Raw genomic sequence first — 22,321 nt, forward strand, 5'->3', positions numbered from 1 at the left:
GCTTTTCAGTGTGGGTTTTCTGCTCCTTGCAGACAGGCAACAGAAGAGTGAGTAAAAGAAAGTTGAGCTCTCCCCTCTTCGCCTCAGCTGCATCTCTGCACGCAATAAAACCCCACCTTTTCTCTTCTTGTAGCTTGACAGTCTGGTTTTCTATTGTCCCCCTGTGTTGGAGGGTGGGTTTGAACACAGTTCAGAAGACTGTGGTGAGGAAATGGTCTTACGTAAAAGGAGAGGCTGAAATGCTCACAGAATTAGCTGAACTGGAATTTAAAACTGCTGCTAAATCTGCCCGAAGAGGAAAATTATGAAACACGGAAAAACTGCCTTGATTTTCAGCATGCTCGTAGCTGTTGAAATACACTGTTTAAAATCCTCCAAGCAGTATGGGAAAAGTTAGGACGAGAGTTGTGTCTGTGTAATGTTCTTGATGTTTCTGTGGTGCTCTTTCCACTGTGTGTGTGTTTCTGGTATAGAGTCAGTTTGTGACCAGTAATGCACAAGGCATTGGAGTGCTGTCCCGTGTGTTGATTAATTAATATCCTCTGGACAGGATTACTTTTCCTTCACGTTCATCTTGATTCCCTGTACGTGCTGCCAATTTTTAGCAGAAACTTTCTAATACATATTTATTTTCCCCAAGAGTAACTGGTTCAGCAGCACAAAAACTTCAGTGCGGTCTATGTTGCTTGCCCCACTGCAGGGCCAATTGGTCACGGTTCATTATGAAGTCCCAGGGAGTTGTTTTAGAAACTCTCAAGCTCAAATGAGATGTAGCCTTCAATACTAATACCAGTAAAGTGGCAGGCACAGGACACCTGGTTACCAATGTCTGGTTATTAGTTACTGATGTCATGTTTTAGATTAATGTGCAGCCCCACAAATGGGTAGTGTCTGTGTACTAAAATATTTCTGTGCCCAAAAGAAAATCTTCCGTAGTGTTTATGAGGACTTGGCAGCACTCGACACAGCTGTTGTTAAACTTTTTTATTAATCTTTTACCGTTTGGTCACGTCAGAGGAGGATTAACGAACCCCCTCGGGCTGGCCCTGCCCCTCACACCGCCCCCGCCACTTTGTTTTCCTCAGGGGCTGCCCCCTCCCGCTCCCCTCAGCCGGGGGGCGGGCTTCCGCGCGGCGGCCGCAGTCTTGTCGCTGCCCCATTGGCTGTTTCTCCCGTCGCTCAAGCCGCCCCCTCCTCTCCATTGGCCGAGCGGCGCCGCGGGGGGGCGACTCTCCGCTCCCACGCCGCGCCCTGCGGGTCCCCGCCCGCATTCCGCAGCTGGAGCGGGGCGGGCAGGCGGGCGGCGATTGGCCCGCGCCCCTCCGCCCGCCCTCTCCTTCGCCTTCCCATTGGCTGCCTGCTCCGAGGGGGCGGGGCCGGGCGGGGGCGCGGCGCGCAGCTGGCGGCGCGGCCCCGCCCCTCCGGGCACTCCCGGCAGCGGCGCCGGTGGCGGCGGCGGCGGCGGCCGCGGGGAGGGAGCGGGCGGGGGCCGGTGCCCGTGGCGGTGTCGGTGCCGCCATGGAGGTGTGCGAGGGCGGCGAGCAGCCCCCGCTGCTGCTGCTGCAGTGGGACCGCAAGCTGAGCGAGCTGTGCGAGCCCGCCGACCCCGACGCCCTGCTGGGACACACGGTGAGCGCCCAAGGGACCGGGAACCGGGGAGGAACAGGGGACGGGGGCCGAGCCGCGGGGCGGGCCCCACCGGGGGGCGGGGAACCGGGGCGCTGCCGTGGGGAGCCCGCTGTCTGCAGCCCCCCGGGGTGCTCCTCGAGGTGCTGCCCCCCTGCTGGGGGCTGCCCTGGGGCTGGGGAGCTCCCCTCCGTCCTAATTAGCGCCCTCCTAATTAGCGCCCTAAATGAGCTCCTGTGTTTGGGGCTCACCTCGTGTCTTTGCCTCGCTTCGTGGAGCTGGCAGCGTGGTGCGGGTGGAGGTGGCAGCACGCGGTGCCCCGTGGGCAGGAGCACGGCATCAAACTTTCTGCTTTTCCCAACATTTCGTGGGGTTTTGGGGCTTCGAGCGCTGCCCTGCCATGCGACTCGCAGGAAGCAGCAGCACCATGGGCTGGCTTCCTTCGGGAGCGACGTGCTGCCCTCGGCGTGGCTCTGCGGTCTGGTGGTTGGGATTTTTTGGATGCTCATAAAGAAAAGGCGTCTTCAGAGGCCACTCGGAAAGAAGAAGCCACCTTAAAGCCTCATAAAAAGCGTGGAAGGTGTTTGCCTGCTCTGTTGGTTTTGGAAGAACTCCAAGCGGATCGATCGGTAAAGGAAAGCAAAAGCAGCAGAGCGCTACAGGTGAAGTAAGAGTAGCAGGGTATCAGGGTCATTAATGGGGAAAAAGTTGCTGAAGTGATCGCTCTTCAGGGCTCGTTGAACTTCATTTCTTTTGGGAAGTGCGTCCCGCCGTGTGGCGGAAAATACCCTGCTTGCCGTTGTGAAACAAACTCTCCATTCACCTCTGGCTTAAAGTTCACAGGATCACTTAAACAACAGCACCAAAAAAACCCTCAGCAAGCAAAACCCAAACAAAAAAAGCCACCCACCCAAAAAAACCCTCTGGACGAAACACCAGTTACCTCCCGCCTGATGCTCCCAGCCTGGGAGGACTGGTCTACCCCAGCTGTTTTTATTGTGTGGAGCCCAGCCTGCTATGCTCTGCCAGTGCTGTCACCATCGCAGGCGAGGAGCACGTGCCCTGTGGCACCCCGTAGCTGTGACTGAAGCCGTGAAGTTGGTTTCCTCCCTTGGATGAACATCACCATACGGGACAGACCAGCAGCACCGAGCGGGTCCCTTCCCTTCTGCAGCCGGACCCGCCATGTGCAGGCTGGGGAGGGTGGAAGTGCCATGCCAGCTGCCTTTTGTGTATCTTAAGTTAAATTTTAACCTTTTTATTTTTTTTTTAAACAACCCTAAAGGCTGCTCGTGGATCTGGTGAATTTGAAGCTGGCAGGCAAGTGCGAAAGCATGCATATGCTTAAAGACTCAGCCTCTACTTTAAACTATTCCAGCCCTAATTACCGGGGCTGAACTCCAGCCTCCCGGGGACTTACATTTCTCTTTCACCAGCTGATGACTTCACCAGCGCCCGCAGCAGCCTTGCTCCGCCGGTGAGCTCATCGCCTGTGCTGGGAGAAACCGCTGCCTCGGGGGGCTCCGAACGGGCCGGGGCGAGCAGCAGCCCTTCTGGCAGCTCCTTGGAGTCTGCGTGCTTTATGGTAGCCACCTGGCTGCCAGATAGGTTGCAGCAGCGTGTTTTTCCAGAGAGCTTGAGTTTCGCATGGAAGAAAAGGCTGAAAGGCTTCCCAAGGGTGTGCTCACGGCACGCGTGGCGTGTCTGCGTATGATCTTCATCTGGCCCGTGGCTTGCTGGGGTTGTGTGCTGGTAATGCCATACCCTAGCATTTTACAAGGCATTATAAGGTTGTTTTTTTTTCTTTTTCCTGGCAGTCAACCAGAAAGGAAGCACAAAGCCTGCAGCAGCCCCGAGGGAGCAGGAGCACGGCCAGGCTGCAGGCTCCTCACCTTCTTGCCTTCTTCCTGCGTGCAGTGCCAGCAGGCTCGAAGTGGCAGAGCTGCACGGCTCCTAGGTCTCTGCTGGGGCTGATCCGTGGCTGTACGCATCCTGGCACCACTGGTGGCAAATGCCCCGTCTGGTGCAGATGGAGAAGGCTGTTGGCAAACGCGCTGTGAGATGCCAGCTACCTGTCCCCTTGCTAGAGGGCAGCTGAAAGGCAGATGCTTCTTACAAGCTTTGGATGCTTAAAACCTCTTTATTTAATCCTGAAGAGGCAGGCTTTTTATCCTTCCCCCTCCATTTTCATGATTTTTGGTGTTTTTAAACACGTTAGCTACTTGTTGCTTCAAAGTAGCCCAAATCGCTCTCCTGCTAACAGGCCTGAGTATTGCTCTGTGGAGGCTCATCATCAGCAAACCCAAATGCTCCAAACACCAAGGTGCCAGTGCCATTTTCTGAGCAGTGTTAGCGCTCAGTAAACCCCTTTCCATATCTCCGAAGGTGCTATGGGAATCCCACCCTCAAATCACACGTGTGCCACGTGCTTCAGGGTGGCACACCTCGCGCTGTCGGTCCCGCAACCTCTTCGTCGTCGCCTGTCCCCTAAGATAGGACAGGAAAAACCTCGAGCCAGCCTTCCTTCTTCAGATTAAAAACTGCCCATTGCGAGCTTCCGAGCCCCACCGGGAGCCCGCGGTGACTCATTTCCTCTGCCACAAAAACACTGGGGGCTGTTGCTCCGTGTGCTGATGATTTCTGCAGAAATCGGGCGTCTGCGCGAGCTGCCGTGGATTGCCTGTAGCTCTCAGAGCATGGCAGTGGCAGTATTTAATTTAGATGGGATACAGTGCTTCATTTTTATGTGCTGTGTGGATTTAATTAAAAGTTGTGGTTATCGCGGCGTGTGTGGATGCAAAGCTGGCTGGGTCCTACTCTGTAGTGCTTGCCTGTACATAAGGTGGCTCTCTGTGAAATCTGGCGTTGATACAGCCTAATCCATTTTTTTTTGGAGGGGAGGGTAGTAAATTTACTTGAAAATGGGATTTAGCCTGTTGCTTGCCAATAAGAAAACTCAAATCTCTAATTATTTCTTCTATATATAATTGCAAATGGAGGATCAGATAGAATTTTTTCACCTCAAGTTATCTAAAATCAGTACTTTCAGGGATTTTTTTTGCCAAACTCTTCTAGCAAAGAGGGGGAAAATAGGAAGGTGAGATTCTTTTTTTTAAAATAGTTGTATTCAGACTTTCTACAAAATGTTAAGTTCTGAGACTAGCTCTCTGTATTAAAAGCTTCGGGGTCGCAACTGATGAACATCAGAACTGGTTGTACTTGGTGCTTTGTGCCGAAAGTCATTTTTTCCCTGTGTTTTCTTCCTGAATTTAAATAAGAAAACCATTCCTGCTTGCCAAGGGCCATGCCGGATAGTCAGAATGGATTTAAGCAATCCGCAGTTCCTCTGAAAGCTGAGATAAACACACACGTGATGCTTTGAAACTTTACTTTTTGTACCCTCCTATTTTCTGTCAGTTAAAATTCGAAAAAGAAGCGCATCGAGTTGCTGGCTGGTCTCAGCGAAGAGCTTGATCTGCCGTGAGGATGGCAGCTGGAAAAAATGTTAGTCTGTCCCGGGACTGGCTTTGGAGCGTGGTCGATAAGAATGAGCCAGTGTTTGGCGTATGAAAACACTACTTTTTGTTTCCCCCCTCGTGGAAGCGGCCGCTCTGCGCTGTCCTACGTAAATGTTGCCTTACTTCGGAAGGTCGGCCGCTGTTAAGCGCGGGGCTGATAGTGCGTGATAGCCGGGGTGAAGGAATTTCATTCAGGGTACTACCAGACAGTGCTTTCCTGTGTCTGGAGCCGCTGAACTTTCCTGCACGGATGGTGGGAACTTGTGCTCTCTGCGGGTCTTTGTTCGTGCTGTCAGGAGTCCCTTCTTAGGGGCTCTTTCATGGCTGGGGTTAAGTAAGTTTCTGCCAGCCTTTGGGGGGAAGGAAAAAAAAGACAACCAACCAACCTAGTTTTTTATTAAAGCAGTCTTTTCTCACTTTTTTAGGAGCATCTGTGCCTGTTGAGGAGGCCGACTAGCTGCAGATCCCGGCTGGGGTGGTGTGGTCTGGTCGGATCTCTGTCCCCCTGGCTTCCCAGGCATGGCTCCAGCTGCAGTTAGCGTGCGCCTCCTCCTCCGCCCTGCCTTTGCTTATGCTTCTGCTCTGTCAGAGCTGATCACCTCGTGCCAGCAAAGGCAGACCAAATAAAGATATAATAAATATGAAAATAAAGCAAAGAGGCCGCTGGCCGGCATACCACCAGCTCTGGCGGTCTCTTTCCTTGTCCTTGCTTCTCGCTGTGTGGCTGTCACCTGCACCACTGCCTGACAGATGTGGAAGGGAGGCAGCTGCTGCCCTAAGCTTCCTGTGAGGCTTTTTTTTATTTTGTTTTTAAAGTGGAGGGGCTGAAGGCTTACCCCTTGCTGCCCTTCGTTTCTGACCGCGCTTCTCTTTCCCTGCATTCCCTGAAGTTGTTCCCTACTCGCTCTGTAGTGCTTGGTGTAAACAGACATCCTCTCTTCCCTCTGTCCCGGGCTGCTTCGCTCCCTTTTGGAGAAGGGTCATGTTGTAGGTGAGGCTTGGTGATTATGGGTAGCCACCTTTCTTGGTTTTCCTAGCACAGTGGCATGTTTCACAGGGAGAACAGCCAATTCAGACTGAGTTTACAGGATCTAACTCCTCCCATTCCCTGGTTCGGCTTTTCTTTTTCCAGGGGATATGGACTCAGGGTACATCCCCCAGTGATCATCTTGCAGTAGAGCTCTGCACCTGGGGCTCTCCAGGGAAGGCACGCTCGTTTCTGCTGTTGCTCCCTTTTCATCTCTCCCTGAATCATGCAGGTGAGAAATCAGCGCTGTCTGGATGCCCTTTGGCCGTGTTTTCTCCGAGTGACAAGACCTGACAGTGCAGTTCTGCACCTGGATATAACTGCAGGCTGTTGTGGCAGCTCCCTGGGAGCTCATCCAGTTGAAAAATGTCTTTCTTGCAAGCAAGAAATTAGTTTTTGGTGGTATCAGTTTCCCAATGCAGCTTACCTTGTGGCAGCCCAGGTCTTGGTGTTGAGGTGAGAGGGCAGTTGAGAATGCTTGGCTGGGGAAGAGGGTGGTGGAGTTGTGTTTTGGGCTAAAGGAACGTGCAGTGGGAGTCATCTGGCCAGCTTCAGGAGCCAGTGCCTAGGTGTAGTCCTGATAAGCGTACGAAGTATAATCCTGATAAGAGCCTATATATTTATTTGATACCAGTGGACTGTTTTCCTTAGGAAGGAAGGGGGTTACCTGGAGGAGGCAGTTGCTCAAGGGTCAGTAGGAAGAGAAGTTGTTTGAGAAGAGCAATGGACAGAAGGGAGGTTCAAAGAAACATTTCTCCTGGACCTGGCCGATGGCACCGCCACGGAGGAGCGTGTTGGTGAGAAGCAGAGGATGCAGCATTGTTTGTCTTGCGTGAAGGCAACAGAAACAAACAAGGTGTGCAAAAAATAATCTTGGCTGAGAGCCATGTTTTTCCTGGCAGACTGATTGCCCTTTCATCTCACTTGGAGTAATAGCTGGTAAGGAAAACAGGTCAAAAATGGCGAGGCTTAGTGAGGCTCAGTGAAGGTGTGTAGGCTGCTTTCTGTGGCCTGAGGTGCTGGGGCTGCTGTTCTTGCTGTCAGGTGTAGTTTGTGCCCACAGAAAGCTGAGCTGGGGTGTAATCTCAGTGCTGTGTGCGTGCAGTACAGAAGCAAATGCTCTGTCAAATAAGGACTGCTTCCTCTCACGAGGGCAATTTGGGAAGCAGGGAAGGCAATGGGAGAAAATAAGGACAGGTTAAATGGGATGGACCTGAATTGCTAGAACTGTCCCCAGAGCTGCCACCTGTCTGAATTTGTAGCTTAATAGTGCCACTGACCTTCGTGTGCCTCCGCTGTGTCTTGGAAACTACTCCCTTTTTTTTTTTTTTTTTTTTTTTTTTTTTTTTTTTTTTTTTTTTTGCCATCTGCCACTAACCAGCTTTCAATCTTGTGTGTGTGATCCGGCTCTGCTGTGGTGACAAGCAAAAATCTGAAGGAAAAATGTGACACCCACTTCATCTCTTTCCTCTCTGCCAAGAAAAAAACATTCCCCTGCAGCAGTTGCTCTGGGGCTGGCCTTGTCCTTCTGCACGATCTGTTAGTCGTATGGGGTGAAAGAGGGAGACCAGGCCGCTCTTAGGGCAGGGTCTGGGTGCTGGGAGCTTCTGCCCTCCTTCCTCTGCCAATTCCAGTGTGTCCCAAGCGAGGGGCACGAGGGAAATGAACTGGTGTTGCTAGATCTAGAGCACAGAGGGGATGTTCCCATGCCCTTGTTCTGTACCAAGGGTGTTGTGAGTGCTGCGATGCAAGCAGGGCCCTCAGCTGTGGCAAAATGCTTTCAAGCATGCGCTGGTGTGAGGGCAGCTGAGCGCTGGATTGGGCTGCCCAAGAGCTGCCACCACCTCCATCCTTGGGAGTTTCCCAGACCTGGCTGGATGAGGCCCTGAGCCACCCGGGGTGAGCTGAGTGCCCGCCCTGCTTCAGGTGGAGGCCACCTGAGGCCTCTTCCAGCCTTCACTTCCACAGCAGTCATGAACCCAAGGGACTGCCTTATCGAGATACTGCCTTGGGAGGCAGGAGTCCGATCCCCAAGTTTTCCATGTCTTCATTAAACTACTAAGCAAAGGAGACCACCTGATTTTGCTGTTTTTTTGTTAGGAAGCTGATGTTCCTGATGAACACGGTTTTGCAGAAGCAGTGCCTTGGTTGTGGTGTGTTTGCTTTTTTGCACTTCTAATTTGGGTTTACTGAAATGGGAGAAGGAAACTGCACCGAGTTCCAGCTGCTCTGTGTGTGCGTTTTGCTTCTGTGCAGCAAACGTGATGTGCAGGGTCGTGTGTTGGTCTTGGGGTTTGTTTCTGCACCCGTAATTTTCTTCAGAAAGTTTTGTGCATCGCTCCTCCTTGCTCCTCTGTTGTATGACATGACCGTGTAAGAGCCTACACCGTTTGCTTTGAGGCTCTTTGTCCAACCTAATGCCTGTTAGGATTGTCTCCTGCCTGTGTTGTTTGCTTGTCAGGGCTAACCCCAAAACGCTCGTTGTGGGCAGAGACCACCCTGCATAGAGTTCATGTGACTAGCTCACAGGGACTTTTGTAGACATAAAAAAACAGCCAACTGAAAAAAAATAACCCTAAAACAAATCCCAAGGCTGGAATACTAAGCGTGTCTCTGTTCCTTCTTCCCCACAGTCCAGCAATTACCGTCAGGCACAAGGGGAAGCTTATCCCAAGGCTGCTTTTTTCCCGGCCTCTGATAGGCTCTGCTGTGAGCTTCATTAATCTGCTTCCCTCTAATTCTGTCTGAAAATGTGTGTTTTCATTTCTGGCGCTTCTAGCACACGAAGAAGGGGTTTGCCTAAGTATTTGTGGAACCAAAACTTAAGAGCAAAATGCAGTGAACTGACCTGCTCCTCCTGCCCTTTCACAGGAGAAGCAGCAATGGGGCTGGTGCCTGTGGGGAAGGCTTCTGATAGTATGGCCGAGATGAGACCTTCATGAGGAATCAAGGCTAAGAAGGATGTTATTTCGAGATAGCTGGCTTTCTTGAATCTGTCCTTGCTAGCAAAAGATGAAAACAGAGGAAAATAAGGCGTCTGAATTGTCTGTTTTCATTCCTTGTAATATGAGGCAGCAGCTGACCTTCTACAAACATCTGTCTTTCTCATCTCGGGTTTAACTGTCCTCATCATCAGCGCTGCCTTTGTGTCTTGTCTGAGCTCCTGTCCCTCACCTTCTCTCCTCCTCATCCTCCTCTCCGCCGTCTCCCCTCACACAGCAGCACGGGTGGTCAGGGGCTGGGGATGGCGTGGTGTTTGGGGGAGGCCGGCAAGCCATATTTTTTCACAAAGCATAGATGTGAAGGAAAAGAAAGCCGAACCTGCCCACGCAAGGCTCTGTTTGGGGGCTCTGGTGCTCCCTGATGTGCTGCTGCGGGGGCTGAGCATGCTGTGAGGGATGTCCATGGCAGCTGGCCCCGTGCCTTCTGCCGGGCCTTGGGGATGTGACTTGTGGAAATCATTTCTCCCCTCAACTCTGGAGTCCCACACCTGCATCTCCTCCTGTTCCCTTCTCCCCTGGCACCCCTCTCCTTCCCTCCTCCACACACAGAAGGAAATGAAGCTGGGTACCCAGGGCTCATGCCCATGGCCATGGAGTGACAAAAGCTCATAAGTGAGCAGGGGAGGGAGTGAGCTGATGCCTGCACTGCAGAAGGCCTCCAGATGTGCGGTTTTGTTGTGTTTCAGCCCTGCCCTCAGGGTGCCCAGCCAGCTCGCACCACCGGCAGCTGGAAGGCTGCGCTCAGTCGTGGCTCCCCAGAGAAGCCAATGCAGCCAAATTTGCCTTGGCATGGCTTTTAAGGGGCGAGCTGTCTGGATGCACAACTTGCCTTCCCCTCCTGCCTTGCAATTCCGTTTGGTTTTGCTTCTCAGAGCTTTCAGGGGATTCTCATCCTTTGTGGACAAAGAGGACCAAAGGAGAAAGAAAAGCCTTGCCTTAGATCTTGCCCAGGGTGGCTTGTGGCTACTGCTTCAGCTGTCTTGCTTTTGTGCAAAGTTTCAGCTGGTTTCCTGCCTACCGTGTCCATATCTGCTGACAAAGTGCTGCAGGGAGTCTGCTGAGGAATCGGGAATGTTTTCCTGTGGCCGTTACTTGATTGTTGGGTTGCTGCAAATATTTTGTGAAATCACAGGGGAGAGGGAGACTCAATTTATGCTGCTGTTTTTTCTCAAATTCAAACATGTCTGCAAGACCAAAACCAAAAGAAAAGTGGCACTATAATACTGAAAACTGTGTAGTAAATGCCTTATTTTTTTTTAACTAAAATTAAAGGCTTTTTGTGTCCAGAACATCTTTTTTTAGCTTTGATGAAATAGATGTGGAAGAGAGACATATGGGCAACCCCCTCCTCAGTACCTTGCTTGGAGCAGCTTTCTGGCAAGATTAATTGAGGATAAAAAAACCCTACTTGATTTTAAGATGGAGCTTCAGTATTTATGAGGGGCATTATGTGATGTGGTGGGGTGGGGCTACAGGGAATCTCTGAAAAAAATCATTTGATTTTGCGTTTCAAATTTCCAGGCATTTGAGGGGGAGGCAAAAAACGGAGGCTGGAAACAGAGGCAAGACATGGGAATCTGCAGAAACTTGCAGCACTGAAGATGAAGGAGATAGACAACTGAAATATTATTCAGTGTATAAAGCTGTAAAGTCTGTATTTTAGAGGAGCAAGGGTTGTAACTGCATATGGCCCGTTGGCAGTGGCATAGTTACAGTGGTGATCACGGCGTTGGAAAGTACAGTTTTGGGGAGATGCATGGAAACCTGCGTCTTGTAGGCATTAGTATGCTACGGGTTGGCTGTGGGTTTTGTAATTCTCGACACCTGGATATCTGAAAGAGAGACTAATTTGGGGAAACTCGAAGAAGAACAGCAGAAATAAGTGGCTGAAGTAGCTGGTCTGCGAGGAAAGATTAAAAACATTCAATCTGTATTGCTCTGACAGGTGTTTGGAAGAGGATGTAGAAGTGATGTGATGAGAACAGTTTATGTTGTGTTCACACTAATATTATAGAGGCTTCTTTCTCAGTTTCATACGAGGGTGAAGTATATAAGGCAATTTTCGGTATCAACACCAGAATAGAGAATCTGCAAAAGCTTTGGTTTCAGATGTGGTTCTTGTAACACAAAGGTAATGAATATCATTGTACTCTCAGGAAGATGTCTTCAGAGCTCTGTGCTTGGAATAAAATTATCGTTATTGTGAAGGGGTATATGAATCTTAAGCTATCATTATCCTACTCTTTTTTTTTTTTTCCGTTGATATCCTCTGAAAATCTTTTCTCTTTTTGCCCCAAGTAAACTCACAGGGTAGAGAAGAAAGGAGTAAATAACAATCAATGTAGAGTAGAATTGGTGAAGCAGAGAGGAGCTGATAATGATCAGCTAAGAAAACCAAAGGGAAAATGCAGTGCTGGCAGGTGTAAGTGTAGAAGAGGGACTTTTTTTTTTTTTTTAATGAAAATGAACCATTGCCAGTAATCAGGTTACAGAACCCCTTGAAACCAATGAGGCTGGAAATCCAAATAGGCTAAAAGGTCCCAAAGGAGAAGTTTGGCTTGTTGACACTGATTTTCATTAGGTCATGCCATCGTGGTGGAAGGTTTGAAAATGTTAAATTGATTAAGTGTAAGAGTAAAGGGAAGGAAATAAAAAATACACACTGGGAAACTTGGTACCAAATGTATTAAAAATATATGAAAGCTGTTGTAGCATCCTGTAGTTAAAGTAGAAGGATAGAGATATCCTGCTGACCAGGATTAAATCATTTTATGAAAAGCACATACAGTCAGATGAACGATGTCTTGGAGGCTCAGGGGTGACTTTATTGCTCTCTACAGGTACCCTAAAGGAGGCTGTAGCTAGGTGGGGGTTGGTCTGTTCTCCCATGTGCCTGGTGACAGGATGACGGGGAATGGGTTGCGCCAGGGGAGTTTTAGGTTGGATGTTAGGAAGAACTTCTTTACTGAAGGGGTTGTTAGGCACTGGAATAGGCTGCCTGTTAGTGTTAGGTCAGGTGTTAGCTCAGAGGTTGGACTAGATGATCTTGGAGGTCTCTTCCAACCTAGATGATTCTGTGATTCTTTCAGATGAAAGGTTTAAAGCAAATGGAAACCCTTTGGAAGTAATTGGATATTTATTTCAATGCATTTTAAAAAAAACTTACTATTAAATATATACGAAATTAAAGGCCTTACTTGAAGTAATTGCTAATAGATGGTATCAGAGGATAAATTTGTTGGGTTCTGCAAAAAGATACCAAGCAGGAGGCCTTAATCTTGTGAAAAACACGCAACGAGAATTAGCAGCTGGACTTCAAGGCCCATTGCATTCAAATACAAAACTAAGCTGGCATTTTAGCAGAGACAATCACTGCTGAAACGAACTGCAGGGCTAGCTAATGAAATGGTCATTTCTTGATCTTTGTAGCTCACCCATGTGCTTTTCTGGAGGTTATATTTCAACAAAGGGCAAATTATCAGAACCTGTAAGAGGGCATCTCAGGGAAGAAGTAGACTGGGATGTGTTGGAGGGTCAGACTAGGCAGGTTTCATAGTCCCTTCTGGCTTAAATGCTATAAAACTTTACTGCTGTACCTGTTGACTCTGCGTGCTGCAAGGCAGAACACGGAGTAGCAGCACACGTAGTGACTCCCGTTATCTCTCCAAATAAATGCATCACAGCATTTGGCCGTTCACCTAAACTGCGATGACTTCAGTGAAGTTCAAATAAATGTTTTAATTGCTCTGAGCTGTTCAGAACTGCTTCTGTTTATCGTGTCATCTCTTGGCACAGAAAGAAAGGGGACAACACACAAAACATGTGGGAAAGGGTGAAACGTTCTGGTAGAGAAAGGCATTTGTCCCAAAGGTCATTTTTACGTATGCTCCCTTGTTGGAGTCAAGTACCAATGATGGCCTTGCGTTCCCTGTACCTGGCTCGGATGGATTTGCTAAAATACATCTGCTCTATGCCAGTTTGTTCAGGATCTTCAGCCCTGGCAGGTGGGAGAAGTCTGTTCTTGTAAAGGCAGAGGAAAGGAACAAAGCAAATACGATGAGAAAGAGGAAAAGCCAATAGGCTGAATATGGAGATGTGGGTAAATACCTGCACAAAAAGAAGGTTTCTAGCTTTCAAAGTAAAGCTAGTGGAGGTGGCTGCTACTGTGATCACATTTGTACCAATTGTACTGACTTTTACCCCAGTTTATAGCGGTGGAAACTCATCATTTTTCCTCCACCTGTGTTGCTGTGATACTTCTAGCCTATGCTTTGCTCCACCACCACCTGGAGGAGACTTCAAATCCATTGCCTGTGGCAGACTTTACCTTAGTACTGTCTACCCAGAAGCTTTGCATCATTTTTATGAGATGAGTAGCTTGTTTTTTTTTTTGGTGTGGAGGCAGTCTCCCATATTTTCTAGGGGACTACATTTTAATTTTGGCATGCAGGTTGAGACAGAAGGAGAGTGCCCTGGATGTTTGAGAAGGGTGAGAACTTTTTCTTCCTTGACATGCTCTGTATTTAGATAGCTGGCAGACAGAAGCTGCTGCCTTATCTGCTTTCATAGTATGGCATAATCTTTTCTAGGGGTTGTACTGTTTTGTTTAGCTTTTTTTATTTGAAATGTGCTAGCAGAAAAAAGACTATCTTTGGTGTGGACAGCAGGTATGGTTTGAAAAACTGCATGAAATCTGTCTTGGAAGTACAACAGTCACCAGAAGCATGCTCAGCTTCCTTAAAGCAGTGCTGCTGCTTCTTCTTTTGGCATAAAGCACCCAGTGCACCTGCAAATTGTTGGTGTGGAGGGAGCTAAGCTCATGAAGTACGCTCTTCCTGGCTTACTGCTCAGCATCAAGTGTCCTGCTGGGAATCACCGCTTCCAGCCCCCAGAGAACAGAACTGATGAGCAACCCGAGTCCTTCAGCACTAGTTAATCCGTGGAGCAGAGGAGTGCTTCTGTGCTGTTCTGCTGTGGAATGGTTACCTGTAGCAGCAGGGCAATAGTACAAGACGGATGCAACACCTCAAACCCCTCTAGATGCCCATAGCCTGAATGTGTGCTAAGCTTTCTCCTGCTATGGACACATGGTAGGTTTATCTTTGGTAAGCTGCCTTATCTCGTTCCTGCTTGGCATATGTCGTGGAGCTGAGTTCCTCACGACAGTAGGAACAGCAGTGCATGGTTGGCAGATGAGGAACAGATCTCTTTTTGGAGCACATGTGCCCATATAGAAACCATATGGTGGGGCTGCTGCCGCCTTCACCGCTGAAGCACCCACTTGGGAGCTGGACACTTGGGCTACAGCCAGTGAAACGGATCAGAAAAGATGGAAATAAAAGCAGAAGATAGTTGTAAAGTTCTCTTCTTTTTTATTCTTCTTCTTCCTAGGAACAGGGAGTGATTTGCAATGACTGACTTTACATAGTCCTGCTAGAATGCCTTAGAGGCGAATCTTTTCAGCTACGTGCCCTCTCTTAATTGAGCCCTTTTAAGGCGCTTTCAGGCAGGTGTCCCAAAAATCTTGATTCATGCTTCTGCAGAGATGTCTGACTAGAGGTCTGGTGTTTGAGCCAGGCAGACTGTGCTGCGCCAGTTTAGTCTAGCAGCAGGGAAGGAATGTGAGTCAAAGGCCTGGGAGGTGAGCAGAAGTGAGCAAAACAGATTCCAGAGGCGTTCTGGACCAGGCAGGGGTGTGAAGAAACCAGACCAGGCTGTAACTCCTGCGATGTGCAAAGCATACCCGAGAGAAATGGCCGTGCAAAACGGGTGTGGAGAAACAGCTTGTCGAAAAGGTCTGTAACGAGCAGATGCTGCAGCCTCCGTGAGCTTTGAGGTCATGGTATAGTTACCCAAAGGGTGTCTGTGTGCCGCCTTGTTTCAGTACTTGCATTAAGCAGTTATTTGAAACGTACCTCAAAGTGGAGAGTTTTTTTCCCCACTCTAAGTTGTACGCATTCAGGCGCTTTTCTTTTCCTTGGGACTCTGGAGAGGAGGGGGCCTGGAGCAGAAATAGCCCAGGGGTTATATATAGCTTGATGCAGTGTCTCGTAGCAACAGAAAGGAGGTAGCCCTCGTGGTTTTCTGATTTCTAAACAGATTGTCAAGGATCTCTGCAAAGTGAAAGAGCATGACTAACGTAAGCAGTGCTTTCAGGCTTCTGTCTGTGGCTATACAGCAGTTCCACAGAGACACCTAAGCCCCAGCTGTCAGTAAACACGCCGACGAAATTATATCACTTTTCCCAGAACATGCTGCTAGTCACTTTAGCTGGGGACTCGATGAAGGCCCAGTTCCTCAAGCCTTCCCTGTTTGCCCCTGCTTGTTCTGAGGGGAGGCTGCCTGGCGTTGCATCATTCCTCCGAGCCTGTTCTTGGAAGCTCCGTGCAAGCCCGGCTGCTTCCAGTTACTGACGCGGCGCTCCGGGGAGCCGAGCCAAGCCAAACAGGGATGTTCCCCGCATACGGACTGAACGACAGGGCCTCTGTACTAGGACCTGGCAAGCAGTCTGCAGAAAGGTATTTAAATGCTAAAGACCAGCATCAACTTCTTCACTTGTGAGCAGGCTCGCATAAAGAGGCGCCAGTGTAACAAGTCCAGGAGCAAAAAGGGCTTCTAGGATCGTACTAGGAAAGGATTTAGCTGCAGGACGTGGTGAGGGACATCAGGGAAGGGCAGAGGGAAGTGAAAGAGAGACTGAGAAACATGCGTTGTGTTGGCCAACTCCTGCCCTGGATGCTGTGTCACGCAGGGGCATATTTGATGCCATGCTGCAGAGGGCATCGCTCCTGTTCCTGCCACTGGTACACATTTGTTTAGTGTGATTATGCATAGCAGTAAGGTAAGGTGAAGATTTTACCCCTTAATATTGTGGGGTTCCACTAGATGGAAGCCTATCTGAAGAAGACAGCATGGAGGCATGAAATAATTTGCAGTCCATTCCTATATATGGGAAGCCTAAAATGTGATGTAATAACTGTTTATTAAAATCATTCCTGTTATGAGTTTTGGGTTGTTGGTAGCCACTTCGGATCCTACAGCGAGCCAGAACCACATGGGAAGTACCCTGCTGCTGAACAGAAGGTGCTGTCCAAGTTGCCTGTCTGTTTTTCTTGGGCACTGTGTAGGTACGCCCTTACTCAGGAGACACAGATTTGGGATCTGGTGAGAGGGCTGGAGCACTAACGCTGCAGCAGCAGTGACATCCCAGTTTGTCATGCTGTGTAAACAGCGAGGGAGGGTTTTGTTGCTTCTAGGGTACATCTGCGGTGTGGGAGGGTGGTTACAGACTCGGCTGGCTAGGGGAGGGCGGCTGAGCGAATATTTTACTGCAATTGTCACAACTATATATGGAATACCAGAAAAAAAACACTGCAGTGGTCAGGCTGCTTACCAAAAGAGCCTCAGCTGAATTTTCTTTCCTAATTGCTTCAGCATGTCTGGATCGTTTCTGTAGTAAGAAGCAAGTCAAGTACTTTGCATTTGATGGATGGCAAGTGGTTTAGGGACCAGCAGATAGTTCAGTTTGAGGCTGTCTGTGTTGATCACAAAGCACTTTGCCACCTAGTCAAGTCTTTTCCGATGGCATTTAGGAACATCATAGGCTGGAAGCAGATGTTTCCTTCAGGAGGGAGGGATGACACGCACGAGTGCTCACGCTTCAGAGAAGCATTATTACTAGCATTCTCCTAGGGCTTGTGGTGGCAGCCTTGTAAATACAGCCTGCCGGACTGATCCTGCTGATTTAAAGGAGTTCTGACAGCTCCACCCATCGGGGGTTTCAGGGTTGTGGTAAGTAGCCTGCAAAATCATGCTAGGCAGTTAAACGTCGTTGTTGCAACATTTTAAGAGACGGTATGTTCCGATCAGGATGCAGCACAGCCGGAGAAGTTTCAGGCTGATCCATGAGCTCACGAGGAAAGGGAACCACGCAGAGGTCTGTACGAGACAGCAGTTCAGCCTGGACATGCGTTAGGATTGCACAACGCAAACTTGGACAACGTGAAATTGCCTCAAGTGATCATGGGATGACAATGCAGTGAAATTGGTCTGTAAAGTGCATTTTCACACACAGAAATTTTGTGAAGTTGCTGACAGAGCTCAAATCACTCATCCTACGTAAGTAGGAATTTATTCATTGTAGGGAACCTGTAAAGATGTCTACTCTTTGTACTGGTTTTCTTGGGGCTAAAGAGGGGACATTGGGGTTCCAGCCTCATACAAAGCAATAGGTAGATTTACATATCCTTGTACAGGAATATTCAAGTTCTTGTTTCATTTCCAGTGCCAAATACTGCCCTAGTTTGAGGAAGTAACTTGCATCGCTGTATCTGGAAAATAAATAAAGAGGTTTCTCAGTGTTTTGTTTTATTGAGTAAATACAGAAAAAGAAGGGTTGCCCAAGTTGTTGAGAAAGATATGCTGCAAGAATATGGCTCTTATTTTTGCTTTATGGTGAAAAACACACTTTGAATGAGTTCTGTGGAGCTGATCTCAGCCAGAAGGTGCTAGTTGATACAATTACATCACACATTGCATCATTCTTAACACTTGTAAAGGGGGCTGTGCTTTGTGCAAGGTAGTGCTGTTAATAGGGAACAGCACCACGTTTGTAGCAGCCACAAGGGCATTTCTCTTGAGGTTCTTCCCATTCAGTGATCTGACTTCTGTTGGAGGAAAACTCCTTTTGATCAAATGATACACCTATTAAGAGGGTATTTTTGGTTTGCCTTGGTGGGAGCTAAGGCCTGAGCAGAGCAAGGCAATCGTGCATATGGAAGCTGGTTTCTTCTGGTAGCAAACTGGTGTGGAGATGGTGCCCATGCAGGTAGTGGGTCCAAAAGTGGATGTGGATGAGCATCAACTTCCAAGGAGAACAAGCCCTGCAGGATTTGATCAGATTTTACCCTGTTGTCAGTTGATGAGTGCATGCGTTTGCAACACTTGCCATGAGTCAGAGCTGCAAGTTTGGCTTATTCTGGATTTGGTGACATTGCAATGAAAGCTTTCTGGAAGGGTCAAAGGCTGTGGGAATGCCTACAGCTAAAAGGCAGGCCCCAGGTGCAGAAATTCTCTGTGAGGCAGGCTGCCACTGTAAGCAATGCAGTTTTGAGAGGTGGGTGAAAAAAATGCCCGTTTTCTTGGAAAAGCTTGAATTAATGCAGCACTCAATGCTTAGGCTGCTAATGAGCAGCTGTGAGATGTCTGAGATGCGGGCTGTCTCATTGGCTTCTTAAGTGAGGTTTGTCGTGATCAGCCACACAGGTCAGAGACAGCAGGAACCATCCTTGGGAAAGAAGGCAAGAAACAACCAAGTAACTGACTCTGGTCAGGTGTGCTCTTCTGGGAACACAGGACCCGTTTAGATCTGCTGACATAACTGAACCTGGAGCAGCTTCCTCATACTGCTCTGCCAAGATGGTCTCTGTTAGCTGGAGTACTAATCTCTGCAGATTATGTCTGTTAAATAACTTTATCTCAGAATTTCAAGTGATAGCAACACTGGGATTTTCTTGGTGATACTCTCGTGAGGAGTACCAGTGCTGCAGGATGTTGAAAAGGACTGGACCATGCCAATTGGTGAAACAGATCCTCAGATCAAGATGTAAGAAACTGCATGTTTATCAACACCTTCGGTAACTGAAATATGGTATGATGGCATCAAACCCAATAGTGGAGATTGTACGTGCCTCTAAGTTGTATTCAGTCTGAGTTTTGGTTACAGAGCTGGAGTACCTGAGTAGCTTGCATGCAACTGCCCAGACTTGCTTGGTTTTCAAGATGTGCTCTCATGTACTGCATCTGGGCTGTGTTAAGCCTCTGGAGCTGTAAAAGACCAGTTGCCCAACGTACATTGTGTAGCTTGATACCATTATAACACTCCTCTGTACATGCTAGATTTTCATGCACATGAGGTTTTTCTGAAATGTATTCCTTTGGTTTTACTGCGCTGGTTTGTATAGCTTGAGAGCCCTGTTTTCTCCACCGCTATCACAGAGAAAACTGACTTCTCAGAGTTTTAAAAGGAGATCGTTACACAAAAATGAGGGTTAGATAAGACTGTGGTCGAACAGGATGGAGGGTGTCCCATCAAAGCCCCCAGGACTGGGCCTAAGAATAGGCTGGGGAGTGTGTTGCGGCCTGCCTTATAACCGCTCCTCTCCCCCTCCACAAAAACAAAGCACACCAAAAAAAAAATAGACAAAAAAAGAAACCTTAAAAAACCACCCAGCCGGGACAGGCTGAGCCAGTGAGCCTGCAATTAAAAAAATCTGCCTGCTCGGTCCCAGACATTCCTGCAGCTGCAGGCTCGCGGGGTGGCTGGGCCCCTGGCTGGGGAGCGTGCATGCCTGGGCCCTGGCTGGGCAGCCCTGGGGGGCTGGCAAGCACTGCTGGGCTTCACCTCCCAGGGGTGTTGTTCCTTCTCTGCGAGCAGTGAAATTGGGTTTCCAAACTCCTGGCGCTGCTCCTCTCCCCTGCCTTTTGGGGCTGACCCCAGCTCTTTGTCTGCACGAGGCACATGCGAGCCAGCTGTGCCGGGGAGCTACCTCAGCGCAGGAATTTCACACTTGTTCCCTCTGTGTGTAGTTTATAAGCTACACAGGCTGTGTTAACGAAAGAAGGAGCCTCAGAAACCTATGTGAAGGGGAAAATGAGCACACCACCCTGCGCTGGGGGTGGCTGGGCCCGAGGCGAAGCCCCCTGGGCTCCGTGCCGCCTGCGCACAGCCCCTGCTCTGTGTGCTGGCAGTGCTGCCACAACAAACGCGCCTGTGTTTCCTTTTGGGTTGGTGGGGAAGGAGCAGGGCTCGGTGCCAACAATTGGGCTTTTCAGATCCTGGGGCTGCTGAGCTTTGCGTACGTGTGTAGCTTTGGATGATGTAAGTCCTGGGTTTTAAAACCAGGGGGTTTTAGCACGTCAGGTGGTGTCAGTTGGGCGTAACGCACGAGCGTGGTGCAAATAGGGCTGGGGCTCTGCTTGGGGCTTCCGTGCGGTGAATTGTGGGGATGCTCTTTGCTCTTTCCGAGGACAGTAGCTCTTTTTGTGTCTGTGCTCCAGGCCAAAATAGCTCCGAAGCCACTCCAGTTGCATTCTGTCCTGGTCACTCTGCTGCTTTCCAAACCGTAGATTCTCCTAAGGGTGGTGCTGAGTGTGAGAGACGCTCTATTTACTTAATTTGTTAAAAGACATGGCTTCAAAACGCAGCTATTGGTGTTGCTCTGAAGACCGAGGAAAGGTGAATAACTGTATTATTTCGAGTAGACAAAATTTGTCATTCAAAATACACTTTAAAGTATGTCTGCTGATGGCCATGGCAGGGGAGTTTTGCCACCACCTCTGTCTGTCTGTCTTGCTTCTCTGCTGGAGACTTCCCTGGGAGGAGCTGCCTAGGCCTCATGAGCCCTTTTTTTTTTTAGTTTAAACTACTGAGGAAGATGGGTTGTGCACCTTGTCCCATCCTGTGAGCAGAAATGACTGGGGTGAAGATGTGCTCCTCCCTGCGTGAGAGTGATAGTTCTGCAGGCAGCGGACATAGCAGGGAGCAGGAGGGCAAAGTCATCTTGAACCAGGGCTGTTTTTGTAGATTTTTTTTCCAGAAATTGTTAGTTCTTCTGCAGAGATGGAAGGGTGTGGATATCCCAAGGCTGGGCAGGTATCACATGCAAAATGCACCTTGGGTGCCTCTGGGTGGCTCTTAGCTAAGTATCATCCCTGTCTCAAACACCCCCAGGGCTCTCCCCATCACAAGCAGAGTGCTCTTGTGGCATTATTGGCAGAGAGGCTGAAGAAGGTGAACGACTGCATGATCTCTTTGCTGTTCCAGGTTATTTTGCCTGGGATGAAACTTGGGTATCTCAGCAGAGGAGGCTTGTCTGTGGCTGTTCTTGTGCTAGTTATGCAAGTGATGTCTGGGATAAGAAACAGTCATTGCCAGGGAAATTTAATCACTGAAAAGCAAGATCAGGAGCTGCGTGCATTCCTTAACTGCTCCTCTTTTGTGCCTTTTTACCTCTTTTTTGCCCGTCTCATCACCAGCGGCCTTAGCCAGGTCAGTACCATGGTTCTCACAAGTACTAGCAGGCAGCTCCTTTGTAGTCCTTCTTAACTGCTTAATTTCTTCCCTAAACAAACCATCAGCTTCAGAGTGTACTAGGAAAGCATCTGAATGCACATGGTATTTGTCTGATGGACATCCCACAGCAATGAGAAATTTCACATGGTTTGGCTGGGTCAGTAAGCCAACTCGCTTCCTGTTGCTCTGGTTGCACCTCCTGGAGCTGTATGGTAGCAATGCTGCCTAATAATAGGGAGCTTTATTTACAGTGCATTATATGGTGTGAAAACTCATATCAAGCTTTTATTCCTGCAGTTTTAGCTCCGTGTGTGGCAGCTCTCTTGCCAACCAAAAAGCCATGAACACAGATTTCAACACATGAGAAAGGGCTGCTTCTCAGTGTGCATCTCTCCTCACTTCTTGAATTTTTGAACGTTGGTTAGCATTGAGATTGGACAAATTGCTTAAATAAAAATGGCTAGAGCACTAGACCTTTAAAAGCATATCAAAATGTCATGCTTTTATTTGATACTGGCATTTTAGGTCGGGAATATGGAGTTTGAATTGCTGTTAGCATGGACATCTTGTCTAAATCTATTTCCACGTTTTAGCCTGACCTTTCGTGACAGACCTAGCAATCCCTTTCAAGAGGGGTATAGTTTTGGTTGGCACTGCGTGAACCAGAGATTGGAGCAACACCAATGATCTCTTCTATTTCCTCCCTCCCTCCCACTCACCTGGCAACTTCTAAAATACCGCATACAGTCGTTATACTGAGACAGAGCTGGCTGGTCCATTTACGTTTCTATTATCTCCATCTGTTTGCAGGCTTTTTGCTGTATGGCTGACTGTCTCCATAAAGCTCAAACTGGAAGCCTGTGTAACTGGACCCTTTTGTGGAACGGAGCTGTTAGGCCCTTCTGTGAAATAGGCTCGTGGTTTCCCTTCACAAAATGCTGCTCTGCTGCCCCTTCTGAAGTGTTATTAGATACAGTTTATTGCAATCTTGGGAAAATAAGCATGATTGGTAGTGGGAAAAAGAAGGGGAACTACTCTTTCTAAAAACGAGTTGCTATTCCTCTGTATTGTCCTC

General features: G+C 48.8%; 1 protein-coding gene across 2 annotated transcripts in view; it reads left to right on the forward strand.

The window, feature by feature from the left end:
* Nucleotides 1–1,416: 1,416 nt before the first annotated feature.
* The window catches only part of CREB3L2 (cAMP responsive element binding protein 3 like 2), a 76,507-nt gene continuing 55,602 nt past the window's right edge, over nt 1,417–22,321 (forward strand). For both annotated transcript variants that reach the window (XM_027445570.3, XM_038177280.2), the window contains exon 1: nt 1,417–1,629. In XM_027445570.3, the coding sequence (XP_027301371.1) occupies nt 1,519–1,629 (111 nt within the window). In that variant the 5' untranslated portion in view covers nt 1,417–1,518. The remainder of the gene's footprint in view (nt 1,630–22,321) is intronic.

The sequence above is a fragment of the Anas platyrhynchos genome, chromosome 1 (genome assembly GCF_047663525.1).
Source record: "Anas platyrhynchos isolate ZD024472 breed Pekin duck chromosome 1, IASCAAS_PekinDuck_T2T, whole genome shotgun sequence".
Classification (NCBI taxonomy): domain Eukaryota; kingdom Metazoa; phylum Chordata; class Aves; order Anseriformes; family Anatidae; genus Anas; species Anas platyrhynchos.